Source organism: Solea solea, chromosome 11 (assembly GCF_958295425.1).
Source record: "Solea solea chromosome 11, fSolSol10.1, whole genome shotgun sequence".
NCBI lineage: Eukaryota > Metazoa > Chordata > Actinopteri > Pleuronectiformes > Soleidae > Solea > Solea solea.
Genome location: NC_081144.1, coordinates 27,607,867 through 27,624,639, shown reverse-complemented (window position 1 = coordinate 27,624,639; position 16,773 = coordinate 27,607,867). Strand labels below are relative to the sequence as shown.

General features: G+C 40.0%; 2 protein-coding genes across 3 annotated transcripts in view; one reads left to right on the top strand and one right to left on the bottom strand.

The window, feature by feature from the left end:
- LOC131468264 (NACHT, LRR and PYD domains-containing protein 12-like) overlaps window positions 1-16,773 on the bottom strand; it is a 211,408-nt gene that overhangs the window by 175,881 nt on the left and 18,754 nt on the right. The window lies entirely within an intron of this gene.
- On the top strand, window positions 4,868-11,067 carry birc7 (baculoviral IAP repeat containing 7). 2 transcript variants are annotated; one of them, XM_058643713.1, is made up of 7 exons: window positions 4,868-5,504; window positions 6,580-6,679; window positions 6,820-6,901; window positions 7,005-7,050; window positions 8,776-8,985; window positions 10,579-10,644; window positions 10,742-11,067. In XM_058643713.1, exons 1-7 carry the CDS (start codon window positions 5,015-5,017, stop codon window positions 10,939-10,941), a joined length of 1,194 nt encoding a protein of 397 aa, XP_058499696.1. In that variant the 5' UTR covers window positions 4,868-5,014; the 3' UTR covers window positions 10,942-11,067. The 2 variants fall into 2 exon arrangements, with proteins under 2 accessions (XP_058499696.1, XP_058499697.1); XM_058643714.1 differs by having other exon boundaries at window positions 10,747-10,923.

The following is a 16,773-nucleotide window of genomic DNA, read 5'->3' as shown; positions in this document are numbered from 1 at the left end:
ACAGTTTTAATGCCTCATTGTTCTTTGTATTTATTATTTTATTATTATTATTTATTTATTAAATTTAACCAAGAGTTACTGACAGGGACTACACACATCAGTCAATGAAACACAGTTGCATTCCTCTTGTTGAGAAGCTGTCATTTTATTCATAGCATTGGAGTGGATCAGTCTCCACTCTGCTGTCGTATCTCTCTTCCAAGTGAGGTAACAGTACATTGTGTTGTGTTTTTCTTTAGTTGTGATGTTAATGAACTGTGTGTGGTTTATGGAAGCATACTGACTAACAACATCTGTTATCACCCACAAAACGCTCTACTGTTGCATTTGATGGAAGAAGTTATCCATCCAATCATGACAATTTAAACCCTGAGTCCTGTAAAAAGTGGTCTTGTCACCAAGACTGGTTCCCAGTAGCCTACTGTACTAGTTGTCAAGCCATTATTGATGCTGAACCACAACCTGAATATCTACATATTCTATAATATCTCTAAGGTTACAAACTTGAAGTTTATTATTTTGAAAGTGTAATCTTATTCTTCTTTAATGACATTCATAATGTTGCATTACTGCCACCTTCTGCCCTTTCCTGTGTACACACACACTCAAAAATAAGTATTTGTATTTTGCACTGGTGGATGGTAACCAGGTTATAAATAGAGCTTCAAAATGCAAAAAAAAGAAACAGGAGCAAGAAACAAAAAATAGAAGAGGCAATTTATTAAAAACTGTATTTAAACAGGCTCTTCTTCAGCTGATCAAAGGTTTAAGACCATAATAATAAGTAATATCAATAACTTAGATTTATAAAGCGCCTTTCACAAAACCCAAAGTCGCTGTACAGTTGAAAACATAAAAACACAAACACTAACAAAAAAACAATAATTTTTTGTCCCTTGCCATCCAACGCCAATCATCCCCAATGGTGGACCATAAGAGCGGCGCCTACATGGAAACGGGTGTCGGTGAATACGCATACGTTTTTTGCTGGCGAGGCGTTTTAGGACCTGAAACGGTATGTTTTGTAAACGCCTCTCAGAGTGGGAAAATCTCAAAACACCGGCCTTGCATTTCCATGGAGACAGAGAATACACTACTTTAGGGCAAACGATGACGTCATAGTCACAGCTCTCTCTCTCTTGCGCTGTCATTCATTGTCTTGTGTTTGGAGATTGTTTGACAGTGTTACCAATCAATGTCAATGAAAAGTCATATGAACACGTGCTGTCTTTAGAGATTTCACACAGTGTTGAATCGTTAAATAAATCGTTTATTACTTGAATAAACAAAACAGATCAGTGATTGTTCCACACACAGACAGCTGCACTGCACATCCACGGCTCATCTGTGACTCTGGTTGTGTGTGTGTGTGTGTGTGTGCTCAGCCCAGATTTCGGCAATCGGCAAGTACATTTTTCACATGGGCTGTGGTTATATAGCCCAGTGTTGATATGCAGTTACCAAATATCCCCACTAGGACACGCCAACACACCACTCATGCCTGACACCATTATTTTGAAAGATTCACTTACCATAATTTCCGGACTATAAGCCGCACCTGAATATAAGCCGCACCAGCTAAATTTGGGGGAAATACAGATTGTTCCATATATAAGCCACACCCGACTATAAGCCGCAGGTGTTTTGATGTTTAATTACCATATATAATGGTTCCTGTTACCACGGAGGGGACTGTCGGGACAGAGATGACTGTTTGGGAATGCAAAGCGTCCCATTTATTAACGTTTGAGAAACACAATAAATCTTTCAATCAAACTTTCACATCTTTGTCAAACAGCATTCGTGCAGTGCACAAATAATACAACGGTGCGCTCCCAGCGCATGTCCTGCAGTCATAGTACCGTAGTAGTGCAGTATAACAAAAAACAAAGCTTACAGCACTTGACGAGGCAATAACGTTAAATGGCTAAATTTAATTTGTTTTTAAAAGTGCTTGCCTGTAACACAGCAGTAAAGGTGCAGTAACGCGGCCGCTTACTGTATCAAAATAACCAGCCTACTATACCAGAAAAGTCAGTCATTAATCCTCGTGTCATCGTCTTCCTCCTGTGTACTAAAACCACCGAAGTTCTCTTCTCGGAAACGAACAGGCCCAGAATGGCCTCGTCAGCCACTCTCTCTCCTTTGTTGTCGCTCTCAAAACCAATTAATTCCTCTTCCTCTTCGTCAGTGTCGGAATCAAACAGCCTCTGAACGGCTTCGTCAGCCGTTGCGCCGTCCTCTTCATCATCATCAAGCATCAGTCCAGCTTTTCAAAACCTGTTGGTGATCGTGGATGTTTTCACACTTCTCCATGCTGTCAGGATCCACTGGTAGACTTGAGCAAAAGTTGCTCTTCGCATGCGACCAGTTTTGGTGAATGATTTCTCGCTGCTAGTCATCCATGCCTCCCACTGAACTCGTAGTGCCACTTTAAAAGCACGATTCACACTGATGTCAAGTGGCTTCTGTCTCTCGTACTGCATTAGGGCTCACTTGGTTTGTTTTGCTCTCGTTACCTGGCGCGAACTGTCTGTCTCGCTCTTGCGCTTCCTTGATAGTGCGCCCCTGGTGACCGTTAGCTGTAAAAATCCATATATAAGCCGCACCGTTGTATAAGCCGCAGGGTCCAAAGCAAGTGAAAAAAGTAGCGGCTTATAGTCCGGAAATTACGGTAAATGAAAATGAAAATACACAACACAACGTTATTGTTGTGTATTTTCAGTCATTTGAATTTTGCTCATCTCTCCTTTAATTGTCCATATGTGTCCTCCGTGTTTTGTTTTTTTCTCTTTCAGAGAAATGCTTGAAGTCTGATTCCAGGCTTGTTCCATGTCCAGTGTCTGAAAGAGGAGGGAAAACCAAACTTGGTCCTGGTCTGAGAGCAACCAGTGAGCCAGTCCTTCTTCTCATAGCAGCTCCTGGAGAAAGAACAAGTGTAATTCCTCCCTCTGTCTTTTGTTGGCTGCTTTATGGCGACTAAGGCCGGTCGGGTACGAGTGCTTTTCTTCTATGAAACAAACTATTTTGCAGCGAGAGAAATGTGTTGGTGCTTCTTTTTCCATGATGAAACCAGCAGCTGGTAAAGTTAGCACAACTTACAGAGAAGCGAGCATCAGGCCACGTCCGCTCGGCCTCAGTGAAATGATGGTGTTGCAGTTGCTAGCCATGTCGTTCTTGCGATCTCCCGCTCCTGACACGCGTGTGCGCTGCGTGTATCAATGTTGGGGCGAGCCCTCCCACAGCCCATAGAAATAAATTGTAGGGTCCAAAATTTAAAAAAAACAAAAAAAACTCAACATGTAAATCTATGAGAGCCTGGCACCATTTTCAATCTGACTGAAATCAGCCTGAGGGGGCGGGGCTACTGTTTTTTGGCTGCTGAATGGACAATAATATTAAGACTTCGGCAAAATAAACTCTTTTTTCTCTCTTTGTTCGTGTGTCTTGAGGAAGGTGGTGCACCATCGCCCACTATGGGCCAGCCGCCCTTGTGGTGAAGTCAGGTACTACAGGACCCTGACCTGAGTATACCAGGGCCACACACACAAAGTATACCAGGGTCTTTAAATGGATCATCTTGTGCGGGAGAATTGTTGACAGAAAGTCAGTAAATTTGTTGCTAGTTGCTTTTTTAAAAAATGTAAAAAAGTCGTTGGGGTCTGTAAAGTTGCTAAATATGCACACAGAAACAAAACTCTTTCTTGATGTGTGTGGGACAGCAAGTGCATATGGGGGAGGGGCTATCTGTGAGCTGACTGCTCAGAGAGAGCAGAGCAACGAGTTGATTCAGAGATGCTTTTCTGAAGATGTTCTAAAAAAAGACAAAAAAAAACATCGCGATGACGACGCTCAAACGATACATTGTGCAGATGATGATGGAGCCTCCTTCACTGCGCCACATCTCGTTGTCATGGCAGTAACGTTGGAAGACATCAGGACAGAAATTGACATGGAGCCAGATTTTTGCACAGATTTGGACTTTTTAAGGCTCTGCAGTTTTCAATAAATTGCCGACTCTCTTTGTTTTGTCTCCTTGTCTTGTTTCTTCTTTGAAAATGCAAATATTTCATTTTTTCCGCAGTCTTAAGGTTTTGTTCAGGAGTGTATGAAGTTATTGTTTTTATTTTACCAGATGTATTTTTGTTGAACCTTTACCACTGACACACCCTTTATTATCTTCACTTTATTTTTTATTCATTTATCCATAACACTTTACAATAAGAGTACATTAATTAACATCAGTAAATACTATAATAATGATCTATTTCTATGTACAGTACTTTGTCAACCTTATTTTTTTAAATGTGCTTTATAAATAAAGTGGGCTGGATCATAAGCATTAACTAACCCACTACACTATAGATGTCCTGAACACAAACCTACAGTAGTCAGTCCTGGCCAAAACCTATGGAATGGTATGTTTTAATTACAGACTTTTTTTCAGACGCGTGTGTCTGATTATTAGGTCTCTGAAACATGTGCTTTCAAACGTGTTCACAGATACGGAGAGCTGAGTGTTTTATTTTGCAAACAGGATGTCAATGTCCTTAAAAATCAGCTTGACTGCAGGCTTTTTACCGTAAAACCCTGTGTTTCAGTTGTTAAAATTTAGTGTCAGATAGCCTGTTGATTTGGAATTAGTCGTGTTTTTTATTTTTTAAAGTGCAGAAAAGAGACCTGTGTGTACGTCTGATACTTCAAAAGTCAACATTTGTTCATCTCAAGCAAACGCCACATTGAATAATCAGTTATATTCATGCTGCAACACTGAACTATCCCTTTAGCTTAGTTACTGACATGTTTTCCTGTAAAAGGCAGAACACCATGTCATTCATTCAAGCATCAATGAGCAGCCATTCTGGCAGTCAGTGGATCTTCTGGAAAGTCATCTCCTATAGGTGCCATTGCAGCTGTGCACTCACCTTCAGTGTGAGCTCCACTATGGGTCACAGGAGGTCTGACTGGTTCAGGACTGAAAGAGAAAGGAACAGCGACCTGGTGCCACAGAGCGATGGATGACAGAAGTACCATGGTGCACATTCTCGAGGATCCTCACATGAGAAGAGAGAGCGAGAGACTTCGCAGCTTCCACGACTGGCCTGCAGACGCACCGGTCACCTGTGGCCAGCTCGTCAAAGCCGGCTTCTTCTTTCTGGGCTCTGGGGACAAAGTCCAGTGTTTCTGCTGTGGAGGGATTTTAAGATGCTGGGTCCGGGGCGATTGTCCAGCCACAGAGCACAGGAGGCATTTTCCCACCTGCAGTTTCATACTGGGTCAAGATGTGGGAAACGTGCCTCTCCAGGCCGGATCCTCGGACTCCGTGGACGGTCAGTTGCTGAGTCAACTCCACAGGATGACTATGGATGATCAGGGCACAGCTGCACAAGCCGTCTACCCAGAGATGGAGGCGGAGGACTCCCGGCTCACCTCCTTCCACAACTGGCCCTCTGAGGCTTCAGTCCATCCAGATGTTCTTGCCAGAGCAGGATTCTTCTACACAGGTGTCACCTTCTCTCTTCATATTTGATGTGTGATATTTGAGTGTATTTCAGTGAGATATTCAGCACTGATGCAGTCTCTGTCAGAGTGACCTCTCTTTGTGAGAGTTCATGTCACACAGAACAATCGTCCTGCTGAGTCATGATGTTGTTGACAGAACCACCTGGACAAAGCTGAGGCTGACACAGCTTCAGGCACAATGTCACCAACACGTCAAATCAAATCGAGTAAACCTACTTATACGGATTATATTATTTCCTTCTTGGTTGTAATGTTGGACAGATTTCAGCTTGTACATTAATTCATTGAATACAATGTTAGATGATTTTCTCAGCTTCCCAAAAAAGGTACTTACTTTTCTGCAAAGATTTGTACAATCTGTGTAGAAAGAGATCGTTTTCATATGAGTCATATTAACATCGGTAATGTGAAATATTTGAGGCAAATAATCAATGTTGTTTTTTTGGGTTAAAATACCGTGAAGATCTGTGTCTTTATTCATACAGCCGTTACCAGCCAGTAAATGGTTATCATTGAGGTGTCAGTGTTAAGAATTCAGACTCTACAGAGCTGCATCATCAACCAACAACATTTAGAACATGTATTTCATACCAAATGCAATAATAACTTTTTTGAATTCTGCAGCATGCTCTTTATTGTTGTGTATAATGTTAATTCATATTGTGTATTTTTTTTTAGAACCAGTTTATGAAGCCAATGGCAAATTCCCACTTTTGTGGACAATTAAGATCTTTCTTTCTTTTATTATTCTATTTCTTAACCACAGGTGGTATAAACAGTTAACACTGATATGCAGTACCATCTAACCATCCATTCCTTTCATCCATTCATCATCCATCTTTCATCCATCCATCCATCGTCCATCTTTCATCCATCCATCCATCATCCATCCACCCTGTAGATATGTAAATAAGTAACAGCATTTTGGTTCAGACTATAGTTGTGTATAGTTGACTGCTTCTTTCTTCTTGTTCCTCATGTCACACCATGTGTGTCAGACTCTTGCTCTCTGTGTAAAGAGCTGTTGTTGTTGTTTTCTCTGGGTGATTCTCACAGGTCACAGCGACAATGTCAAATGCTTCTACTGTGATGGCGGCCTGAGAAACTGGGAACCAGGAGACGACCCCTGGCAGGAACATGCCAAGTGGTTTCCACGGTAACAGCAACTTTTATCATAGTATAATGACAGACATCTGTTGTTGACTCATAAGAAACCCTTTTAGGGATTCACAGACAATAGTACCAATCCTTTGATGTTTTGTGTACGACGTTCATAATTCTTGTTGTTTTTCTCAGGTGTGAGTTTTTAATCCAGTCACGAGGGCAGGATTATATCAGCAACATACAGGACACTCATTTCCATCTGGGTGAGACTGTGGTGAGTTTCTTTATCTACGTAATCTTACTCTAACCCTATCCCATAATAGTCATGGACATCAGTTTGCTGTTAGTGTTGAAATCATCCCTATGCTTTTTTGAAGGGTGGATTACAGACATCTACAAGCAGAGACATTGGCCCCAGACATGGTAAGTTGAATTTAAACTAGACTTACTTACTCTACACATTCTCACAGACTCACATGCATATGTTGACTTACGTCTGTGAGTTGATTCTCTAACACCATACTCACATATCGGACAGATAAAAATGTAAAATTCAAAGAACATTGTTTACACACTTGGAGAATTATGTCTTTGAAATAGCTTAAAACAGGGGTCTCAAAGTGGCGGCCCGGGGGCCACATGTGGCCCTCCAATCGATTTCATGTGGCCCGCCAAACAATATCAAGTTGTAACGAGTCATTTCTATATGTTTTTATTCTTAAATTAATAGATTAATTTTATTGTTGCATATATTTTGAAATGATCCAATCCAACTTTATTTGTTAAGCACTTTAAAACAAACACAGTGGACCAAAGTGCTGTACAGAAGAATGAATAAAAGACAGAAAAGCTCAGAAGAGGCAATAGAGTACATATTTAAAAAAAAAAAAGGAATTAATGCGGCATATTATGATATGAGCTTTTTTTTTTTACTTGACTGGCCCCCGACTAACCAGCAAGACCGTCAGTGGCCCACAGGTCATTTGAGTTTGAGACCCCTGACTTAAAATGTACAAATGTGTTGTTATGTAACCGAGGTCAACTTCACTTTGCTGTAGTTGGCTGGTTCAGCCCCTCGACTCTGCGTTGTGTTAAATGATGGCCAGGAGGCTTGCGTTGCAGTTGATAACACTGTTTATTCTGGACAGGAACAGAATATGTTACTGGTCACATACAGGCTCGATAGGCAGCTCACATGCAGCACACTACAGCACAGCAAGGTAACGTTAGCACGGATGCTAACTAGTTAACTGAGAAACTGTGTTTACACCATTAAATTAACATTCCAGCACTTACAAATGCCACGACTCACTTATAGCGTGCACATTTACATCTTCAATAACCACAGTATGTCTTATAATCATACAAGAGGGAATATTGACATACGTACACAATAATGATTGTATGTAATAATGATCACCTTGAACGCACCTCTCATTAACTGGCAGTGTTTCTAACGTGCACTGAGCATTCATCAACTGCCACTGAAAGAGGGCACAAGTGGAATCTCTTATATAATCGGTTACACATAGTTGAAAAGGTCTTAGGTGAGTTTGTGATATCTGTAAAAAAGGAGAAGAAAAGAAAGACAGAAAAAGTGCTATGATGCTATTGTTAGTTCAAAGAAGAGAGGATTGTAGACTCTGTTTAAAAAGAGTTTCAGTTACACACAATAAATCAACACGATTGTCAGTAATTAAAACAGATTATTTTAATTACTGACTATTTTATTGTAGATATTGATTTTTATTAAATTAGAATGTCTCACTCCTCTTTTGTTTGTTATTGATTTATTTACTTTAGTTGGTCGGGGACAGACACAGTCTCTATGGAGCCTCCTGCTCTTCTAATAAACTTCACTAAACTTCTAAATAAGAGAGCGGCTCCATCTCAATCACTCACAGGGGTTTACTTATTAATGCAGATATGAACTTCATGTATTCATAAAGTTATAAACAGTGAAAAAATGCTCCCGAGCTGCTAGCATACATTTGTCAGGAATAGATTTGTAAATAACAGCATTTCCTGGATCATATCTGTGTGTAATTATGTTTGTAATCACTTTGAGCTGCACTAACCTGTAGGAAATAGTTAATAATACTACATTTGTTAGGCAGTCACCACTTCACTCTTCCTCTCATGTCACAGATGGGGTCGGAGGTCACGGAGGATCCTCAGCCATTCTCTCTCCTGTGGTGCAGACTGTGCTTCAAATGGGCTTTGAGTCCAGTCTGGTGGAGAGTCTGGTCCAGACCAAGTATCTGCTGTCAGGCCAGCACTACACCTCAGTGTCTGACCTGGTGTCTGATGTACTGCAGGCGGAGGAGGAGGACAGACACACGGCTCCACAGAGCACAGGTAGCAGCCAAGGCTGGAGAGTACTTTTGAGTTTTTACTGAATTTAAGTACAACGTCCAGATACTTTCCTGCAGTATTTTAATGATTCACCACATTTATTTATCAGCTAAAGCTAGTTTTGACTTTTTAAATTAACATCATGCACTTGCACATCCATCCATCAATCATCCATTCATCCATCCATCCATCATCCATCATCCATCATCCATCCATTCACCGATCCATTCATTCATGCATGCATCCATCCATTCATTCATGCATTCATCCATCCATCCATTGGGGGAGCTGTGCCAATCTCAGCCAACACAAGGTGATGGGCGGGGCCACACACAGACACCATTCACTCTCACATTCACACCTGTGGTCAATTTAGAGAGTAATTTACATAATCTCCATAGTGCATGTTTTTGGAGTGTGGAAGCTGGAGAACCCGGAGAAAACACACACACACACACATGCATGTGTGTGTGTGTGTGTGAGATGATCTATGATGGAACCTCTGGAGTCAGTGATGAGTGAAGTTGACGACAGCTCAGCTCCATGTAAACACTGAGGCGCCATCAGAGAGTGTATGAGGTCAAACAGCCGGCACCTCAGTATCTAGGCTGTTTATATTCAACCAGGTCTGATTATAAGAACATGTGAGTGATTACATTTAAAGAGGGTTGAAGATTAGGATTTTACTCTCACAATTACTGCAATGATGATTTTCATCATTATTATTTGACCAAAACCAAAACAATGAGTGCATCGTCATTTCTTAAAGCAATCCTGTGTTCATGGATAAGAAAAGAAAACGGAGACATTGAAACTACTAACATTGTTTTAACAACTGTCTGAGGCATGATGTGGTCAAGGGAAAAACACTTATCATTGAGGCTGATCAGAGAGAAATGCACACATTTGCTATAGAATGTAAAGAACAACAGAAAATATTCATATTTTTTATGGTGAATAAATCCTTAAATAAACGAAAATGCTCTGTTTTTATATCGTGCTTTTCTAGATTACCAGTCAAAGCAGCTTTACACCACACATTCACACATTCACACATTCACTCTCACATTTTTCATACACATTCACATGCTCATGCAACACGACTCTGAACACATTCAAAGTCGTTAGGAGCAAAGTGGGTTTCAGGGTCGACATGTAGACTAGCAGAGCTGGGAATCAAACCCACAACCTTGACCCACCGTCGCCCCATAGAAATACATGTGCACATAGCCTTGTTCATCACCAAAATGTTTTTTTTTTTGTTTTTTTTTTGCCGTTTCCTCCTATATTTTATCATTTAATGAATGAAGACAATGTATTGAATTATTGTTACGTTATTATTGTATTAATATTTAAATGAAAGTCTCAGTTTCGATCCTCCATATAGATGCTTCCCCTACACTGGATACTTGATTTGTTGTGCACTGTAAAACCTGAAAATGTTAAATGTTAAAATCATTTCACTTTCAAATAGAAAGTTGGGTAAGTTCAGTTTGTGGTAAAATTCAATTAAATGAATACTAGATGTTTACATTGATGTAACTCTGTGTTACCATGTTTATTTGCTTCATCATGTGATTAACACGTTTACTTCAGAGGCAGAGGAGAGGCAGAGCTCCAGTTCTGGAAATGTGAGGATGCAAACTCCTGTCAGAGGCAAAGGTCAGGGGTCATTCAGCACTCAGACCTCACACGCAGAAATGAGTTGTATGTATGTGTTGCTTGTTTTTTGATTCGATTTTTTCCTTGTGTGTGAAAGTGAAGGAGCCGGGTCCAGAGGAGCTGCTGCGGCAGCTGCAGGAGGAGAGGACCTGTAAGGTGTGCATGGATCAGCTGGTGTCCATCGTCTTCATCCCCTGTGGTCATCTGGTGGTGTGTGGCGACTGTGCTGCCAGCCTGCGTCACTGCCCCATCTGCAGAGCCATCATCAGAGGCAGCGTGCGAGCGTTCATGTCCTGAGGCTGACGCTGCAGGACAGCTGTCCACTAAGTTTAGCTATTAGAATAATAATAATAAAAATACATCATCAACAATGCTATGTTGTCTTTTCTAGAATAAACAGCACAAGCTGTTTTGTTTGTGATGTTTTTTCTCCACCACATTTTTACTAAATGACACAAAACAAAACATTCTTTTATGAACAAACACTTTGTTCCACTGTGGATAAATAAGATTACACAATCTGATCACATGGCCTTGATAATTCATGATGATCATGTTCATTTCATCATGTCATTATTATGTGATAAAATATGTGTCCAATGATTCTGTTAAAATCATGATATACCTCATGTCAAACTCATAAAAGTGAGTTTGACATGGTGTCCAGATATGGAGACAGTGAAGACACAGAGACAACTTGTACTGCACAGAGGACGTCATGTTGAGGTGCTTTGTATTATTACTAATAATTGAATAAATGGTGTTATTACATGATTCCTTCACTACTGTGGGGGACAGTGAACCTACCAGGAGTGTGAAGGTTCACTTATAAACACGGTAATATGTAGTCAGTATTATTGCACCTTTATTATTATTGTTGCTTAACAACTATAACAATAATGATAATAATAATAACTCATAATAATCATAATAATGAGTCCATAACTACATCCAGGTTACAGACCTCCATGGACAGAGAAGTCGACATTTTAAACAAAATGTTTGTTCATTTATTTTGAAAATAGGAAAACTAAATATTTGTGATCAAACAAGTAACATAATAACATTGTGATTAGTCTGAGTCTTTTAAAATGCACTGTTATACACAAATAATAATAAAAATTATAATACATGTGGACATGAACACACACACACACACACACACAGCAGCTTGAAGTAAAATCAAAGCTTTGAGGAGAACATTGTCCAAGAATAGTGACAATAATAATGACACCAGAAATAAAAGTGCTTTTCAGCCTCCTCCTGCTCTCCATGTGTCTTCATGCAAACAGACCCTGGTCTGAAGTGACATGTGACATGTGTCATGTGACATGTGCCATATGTGTTCTATACAGTCATGTAGTTCACAGCAGTGAGAAAAATGACTGATCCTTCACTAAATACACAGTCTAAAGCATGAACCTGTGATCTGTCAGTGTGTTTATTACGTGTTTAAAGAAATAAAGCAGGGGAGGAACTTCTGGTCCCAACTTACATAGACCTGAACAGGACACAAGAAGGAAGGTTAGCAGTTATTGGACACACAAACACACACATAATGTGGTCCCCACAACATAAGTAAGACTAGACACTAGAGATGTGTGGTTGGCAGATAATCCACGGGGCAAAAATAATAAATAAAGAAATAATACTATTTGGATGATTTGTGGGCGGGTCGTGCTTGAAATAAATAAACAGATAAATAAATAATACGTAGGTTAACATGTTGACTAGAACTGAAATGTGAACATTCTAAAAACATTATTTTTCATCAGGCAGAAATGAGTTGACCTGAAGACCCTAACCCTAACCCTAACCCTCTGTGTCCCTGAACAGGTCCCGTTATCGTCAGGCTGTGCTGCCAAACCCGGGAATAGATTGTAGTGTAGATGAACTAGAGTTCTCAGCAGGCCTGAAAATTACAAACCGACCCGACCCGACCCGAACCAGTGGTGTAGTGGTCCCTGGAGAAGTGGCTATACTCTCAGTTTTCACCTTTTTTTTAAAGTAGTCCAGAAACAGTGACATGTAAGACTACTCTATTTAATTTACCCAAACATCCGTCATTTCTACTTGCTCACTATTATAAAATGATTAGGAGCAGTTTGTAGTTACTACTGGTCACACAAGCAGCCTGGATGAATGTAAAATCTATTTATCATGAGGTAAACATGGTGTTTCGGTTATTTTTTGCACATTTATTTAAATAAAATACTTCATATTTCATCTTAAATAAAACACACAAGTCATTCTCTTCTAAACATCAAAATCAATCAGATTAACCTAAAAGTCATAAAATTTAAATAAATGGTTTGGTTTTCAATAGCTGAACACTATTTTTATAGCAGAGCTACAAATATTGAATATCATAATTTTTTGAATGAATGCTTTGTTTTGAACATGTTCATTTACCCTTAAATCATTCAACAAAATAATATGTTACCGCTGCTTGTTGTGTTATTTCTTCATCTGTTGTTTGGTCTGCTGCCGTTAGCCTAGTCAAGTGGCACTGGCGCCTGAGTGATATTTTCCTCGGCATGACCCGCCCTACTCTGCCTCTGATTGGCTCATCAGTCCTCATGCCTAAAGTGAACCAATCTAATCAGTGAAAGCAGCGATTACCAGCCAATTAGAGGCAGAGGAGGGTGGCTCATGGCTTCACCATCCTTGAGGATAAAATGGGCAATCTGGCTCACAGATAGTACTGAATGGTGCTCATCAGGGGGGATTTAGAAGTGGGTATACCCAATGCTGACTGAAAAATAAGTAGGTATACACCATATAAACTGGACTACACCTCTGGTATAAGAATGTAAAGTATTTGCACCACGTTTGAGTTATAATGTTGACATATGTTTATCTGGTGACAATTTATGTGACACTTTAGTCCAGATAGGGTGATTTTAGTTGAACGTTTTAGTCACAGAAGTTATTTCCTAACTGATGTTGTGCCTTCAAGGTCATTTGTTATGTATTTAATATGATTAACAGCACTGTAATAAAGTGTTATGTTGAGAGTAACAAACTTACTTCAAGTAAAAAGGAAAAGATGTAACAATAGAATTGTTGTTCCTAGTTGATGTTGTTCTGGGGAGCGTTTAGAGTGTGACACCTAGAGTGAAGGAATGAGGTTGGCTAGAGCTGAATGTGTAATAAAGTACACAAGTAAGAAAGAGAAGCTTTAATCGTCCATTCTGTATGGTTTAAGGAATAAGAGAAACGGAACAGAATGAAACAGTAAGGACCAGACAATAATGATAAACCATGATTTTACAAAGAGATCAGTGAAATCATGGATCAACAAAACTGAAAACTCAGTGGACGCTTTCATCTCATCAACTTTATCCAACGTGTTGCTCTGTTTTAAGGTTTGAAGTAAACAAAGGAACATTCCACTGATTTCAAACAAACACTCTCTTTAGCTCCACATACTGTGAACCAGGCATTATTTTCATTAGCTCTCATGTGCTGGAGTTCAGAGTTTTTGAATATTGAAGCAATTATTCTGTCAAATATTTCAAAAGCAATATTTAAAACTCATCAGTAGACAAGATAGATACATTTAACTGATGCAAATGAAAAGGAAACACATGTTGACTGGTCACGGTTAAACTGTTAGATATGTAATTATACATCATGTAATAAAGGTTATGGATATTATTAACATTGTAGATGAATACTCTTGGATTAAAGACACATTATGTTAAATGTTGAAACAGCTCGTCACAGGTTCAGGACGTTAGGACTGAAAAATCACACCATCATCGTTGGAGTTCTGTCACAGATCTGTTGAAGCAGCGTCACGCACACACACACACACACACACACACACACACACACACACACACACACACGCACACACACACATATACACACACACATATACACAGTGTCTCACACACACACACACAAACTCACACACACACACACAAACACACACACACTCACACACACACGCACACACACACGTACACATGCACGCACACACACACACACAAACTCACTCACACACACACAAACACACACACACTCACACACACACACGCACACACACACATACACATGCACGCACACACACACGTACACATGCACGCACACACACACACACACTCACACGTACACACGCACGTACGCACGCACACACACACACGCACGCACGCACACACACACACACACACACACACACACACACGCACACAGACACACACTCACACACACACTCATCACATACGTGGCGTCCACCTGTTGAGAGAAGACGACAGAGAGTCAGAGTCAGAGTCAGTGATGCAGCTCAGATGTGGAATAATAACATCACAAGTTACAACAGCTCACATTCACTCATTCACCAAACACTGGTTGTTTGGAGTTGTGTGAAAACAAATCAACAGAAGTATTTGGACTATTATGAAGTATTCAAATACATTGACAGTATTTTCATATGGAGTTTTGCAGCTTTAACAGCTTCAACTCTTCTTGGAAGACTTTGCTCAACACTTTGAAGTGTTTCTGTGACAATTAGTGTCCATTCATTGTGTCGAGCATTGATGAGGTCACACACTGATGCTGGACCACAAGGTCTGGCTCTTAATCTCTGTTCCAGTTCATCCCAAAGGTGCTGGATGGGGTTAAAGGTCAGGGCTCATGTCTTTATAGTGGTTGCTTTGTCCACTGGGACACAGTCATGTTGGAGTAGAAATGTCTGCGTCTGCTGAACTTCAGATTGTCCTTCACTGAGAGAAGAGGCCGAGAGTCCAAAGCCCCATTGAAACACGTCAATTCAAATACTTTTGTCCATATAGTGCATCTATAGTGCTGCAGGAACTACTCCTCACCAGCAGGGGTTGCTGTTTCTTTATGTTCATCTCTGTTGACATGGAAGTCAAGGTCACATGTTCAGCTGTGGCCTTAAATGCGTACTCTGTGTACTTTGATGGAAAGTATTTGTTAGTAGATATATTTCAGGGACATTTGGTTTTTTGATTGAATTGTTGTTGCCACTTTTTCATGTTGCCTCACACACACACACACACACACACACACACACATGGTGACGATACTCAAGTCACTCATTTGCATATTTCTTCAGGAAAAAGTTGTGTTTATATTCTGTTCATGCAGAATTTGTCTATAAACCTTAAACCAGAGACAACTTTGATTTTGACTCATGTTACAGAGTCTTGGAGGCGGAGCTTTAACCTGAGGTCCAACAGAAAGGGGCGGGCTTTGTCACTCCAGTGTTCATGTTTACAGCAGAGTCACTATCATGTCTGTGTCTGCAGCCTCTTCATGTTATTTGATATAATGTGAATGTAAATGACTTTCTCGTGGTTTTATGTGGTTTACACTTGAAGGTGTTTGTGGAAGACTTTTAAAAAAAGGTCAATGAAGTCTACTTTCTGGGAAATTGTCCTCATTTTTGACAGAAAAAGTGAAGAAAACTAACTCTAACATTGTCTTAAAAGAAGAGAATGACAACTTCATGTAAGCTTTAATAAACAGTAACAAACAACAGTTTGAATGAAATCCCTGCTGCTCCTGCTTCACTACTGCTGTGTTTAAAACACAAAGGTCAAATTCACTCTCTCTGTACTTACGTACTTACACTAACTCTTAGTTTGTTTCATGTCTTTTTCATTTGTTTCCATGTCTTGTCACTAGTTCTCCTGTCATCTTTCTTCCATGCAATCAACTCATTTCCCTCACCTGGTTTTCCATTGGCTCATTAGTCCCTCAGTGATTATATAGCAGCCCATTTTCAGATGGTCTTGTGTTGGTTTTTTGCTCCAGCATTTCTAGTTAGTCTTCTTGTTCTGATGTGTTTGCCTGTTTGTGACTGATTTCCTGCTTTTGGACTTAGTAATCTGCGTTTTCCTGCCTCGTTGTCGTGCTTTTGGGTTCTCCCTTGCCAAGGTGTCAATTCTTAAAGTCAGAGAAGACTCACTTTCATTTCTTTGCTTGTGATAAAGATCATTTCGTTATATTTTGCTCATTTCTTCATGCTTTTGTCAGAGTTTGAAGGAAAATGACGTTCCAGTCTGAAAGTGGCTACTTTGACGTTTTCTAACCAAACAAGATGTGCTGCTGTTTTTACAGTGTATGATACAGTGGATCTATAATCTGTGATGAAGT

Bases quoted from the DNA above. Each gene is read 5' to 3' on its own strand.
- birc7 (XM_058643713.1), top strand. From the start codon at position 5,015: ATGGATGACAGAAGTACCATGGTGCACATTCTCGAGGATCCTCACATG. The intron at 6,680-6,819 runs GTAACAGCAACT...TGTTTTTCTCAG, and splicing joins CATGCCAAGTGGTTTCCACG to GTGTGAGTTTTTAATCCAGT. The intron at 8,986-10,578 runs GTAGCAGCCAAG...CGTTTACTTCAG, and splicing joins CACGGCTCCACAGAGCACAG to AGGCAGAGGAGAGGCAGAGC.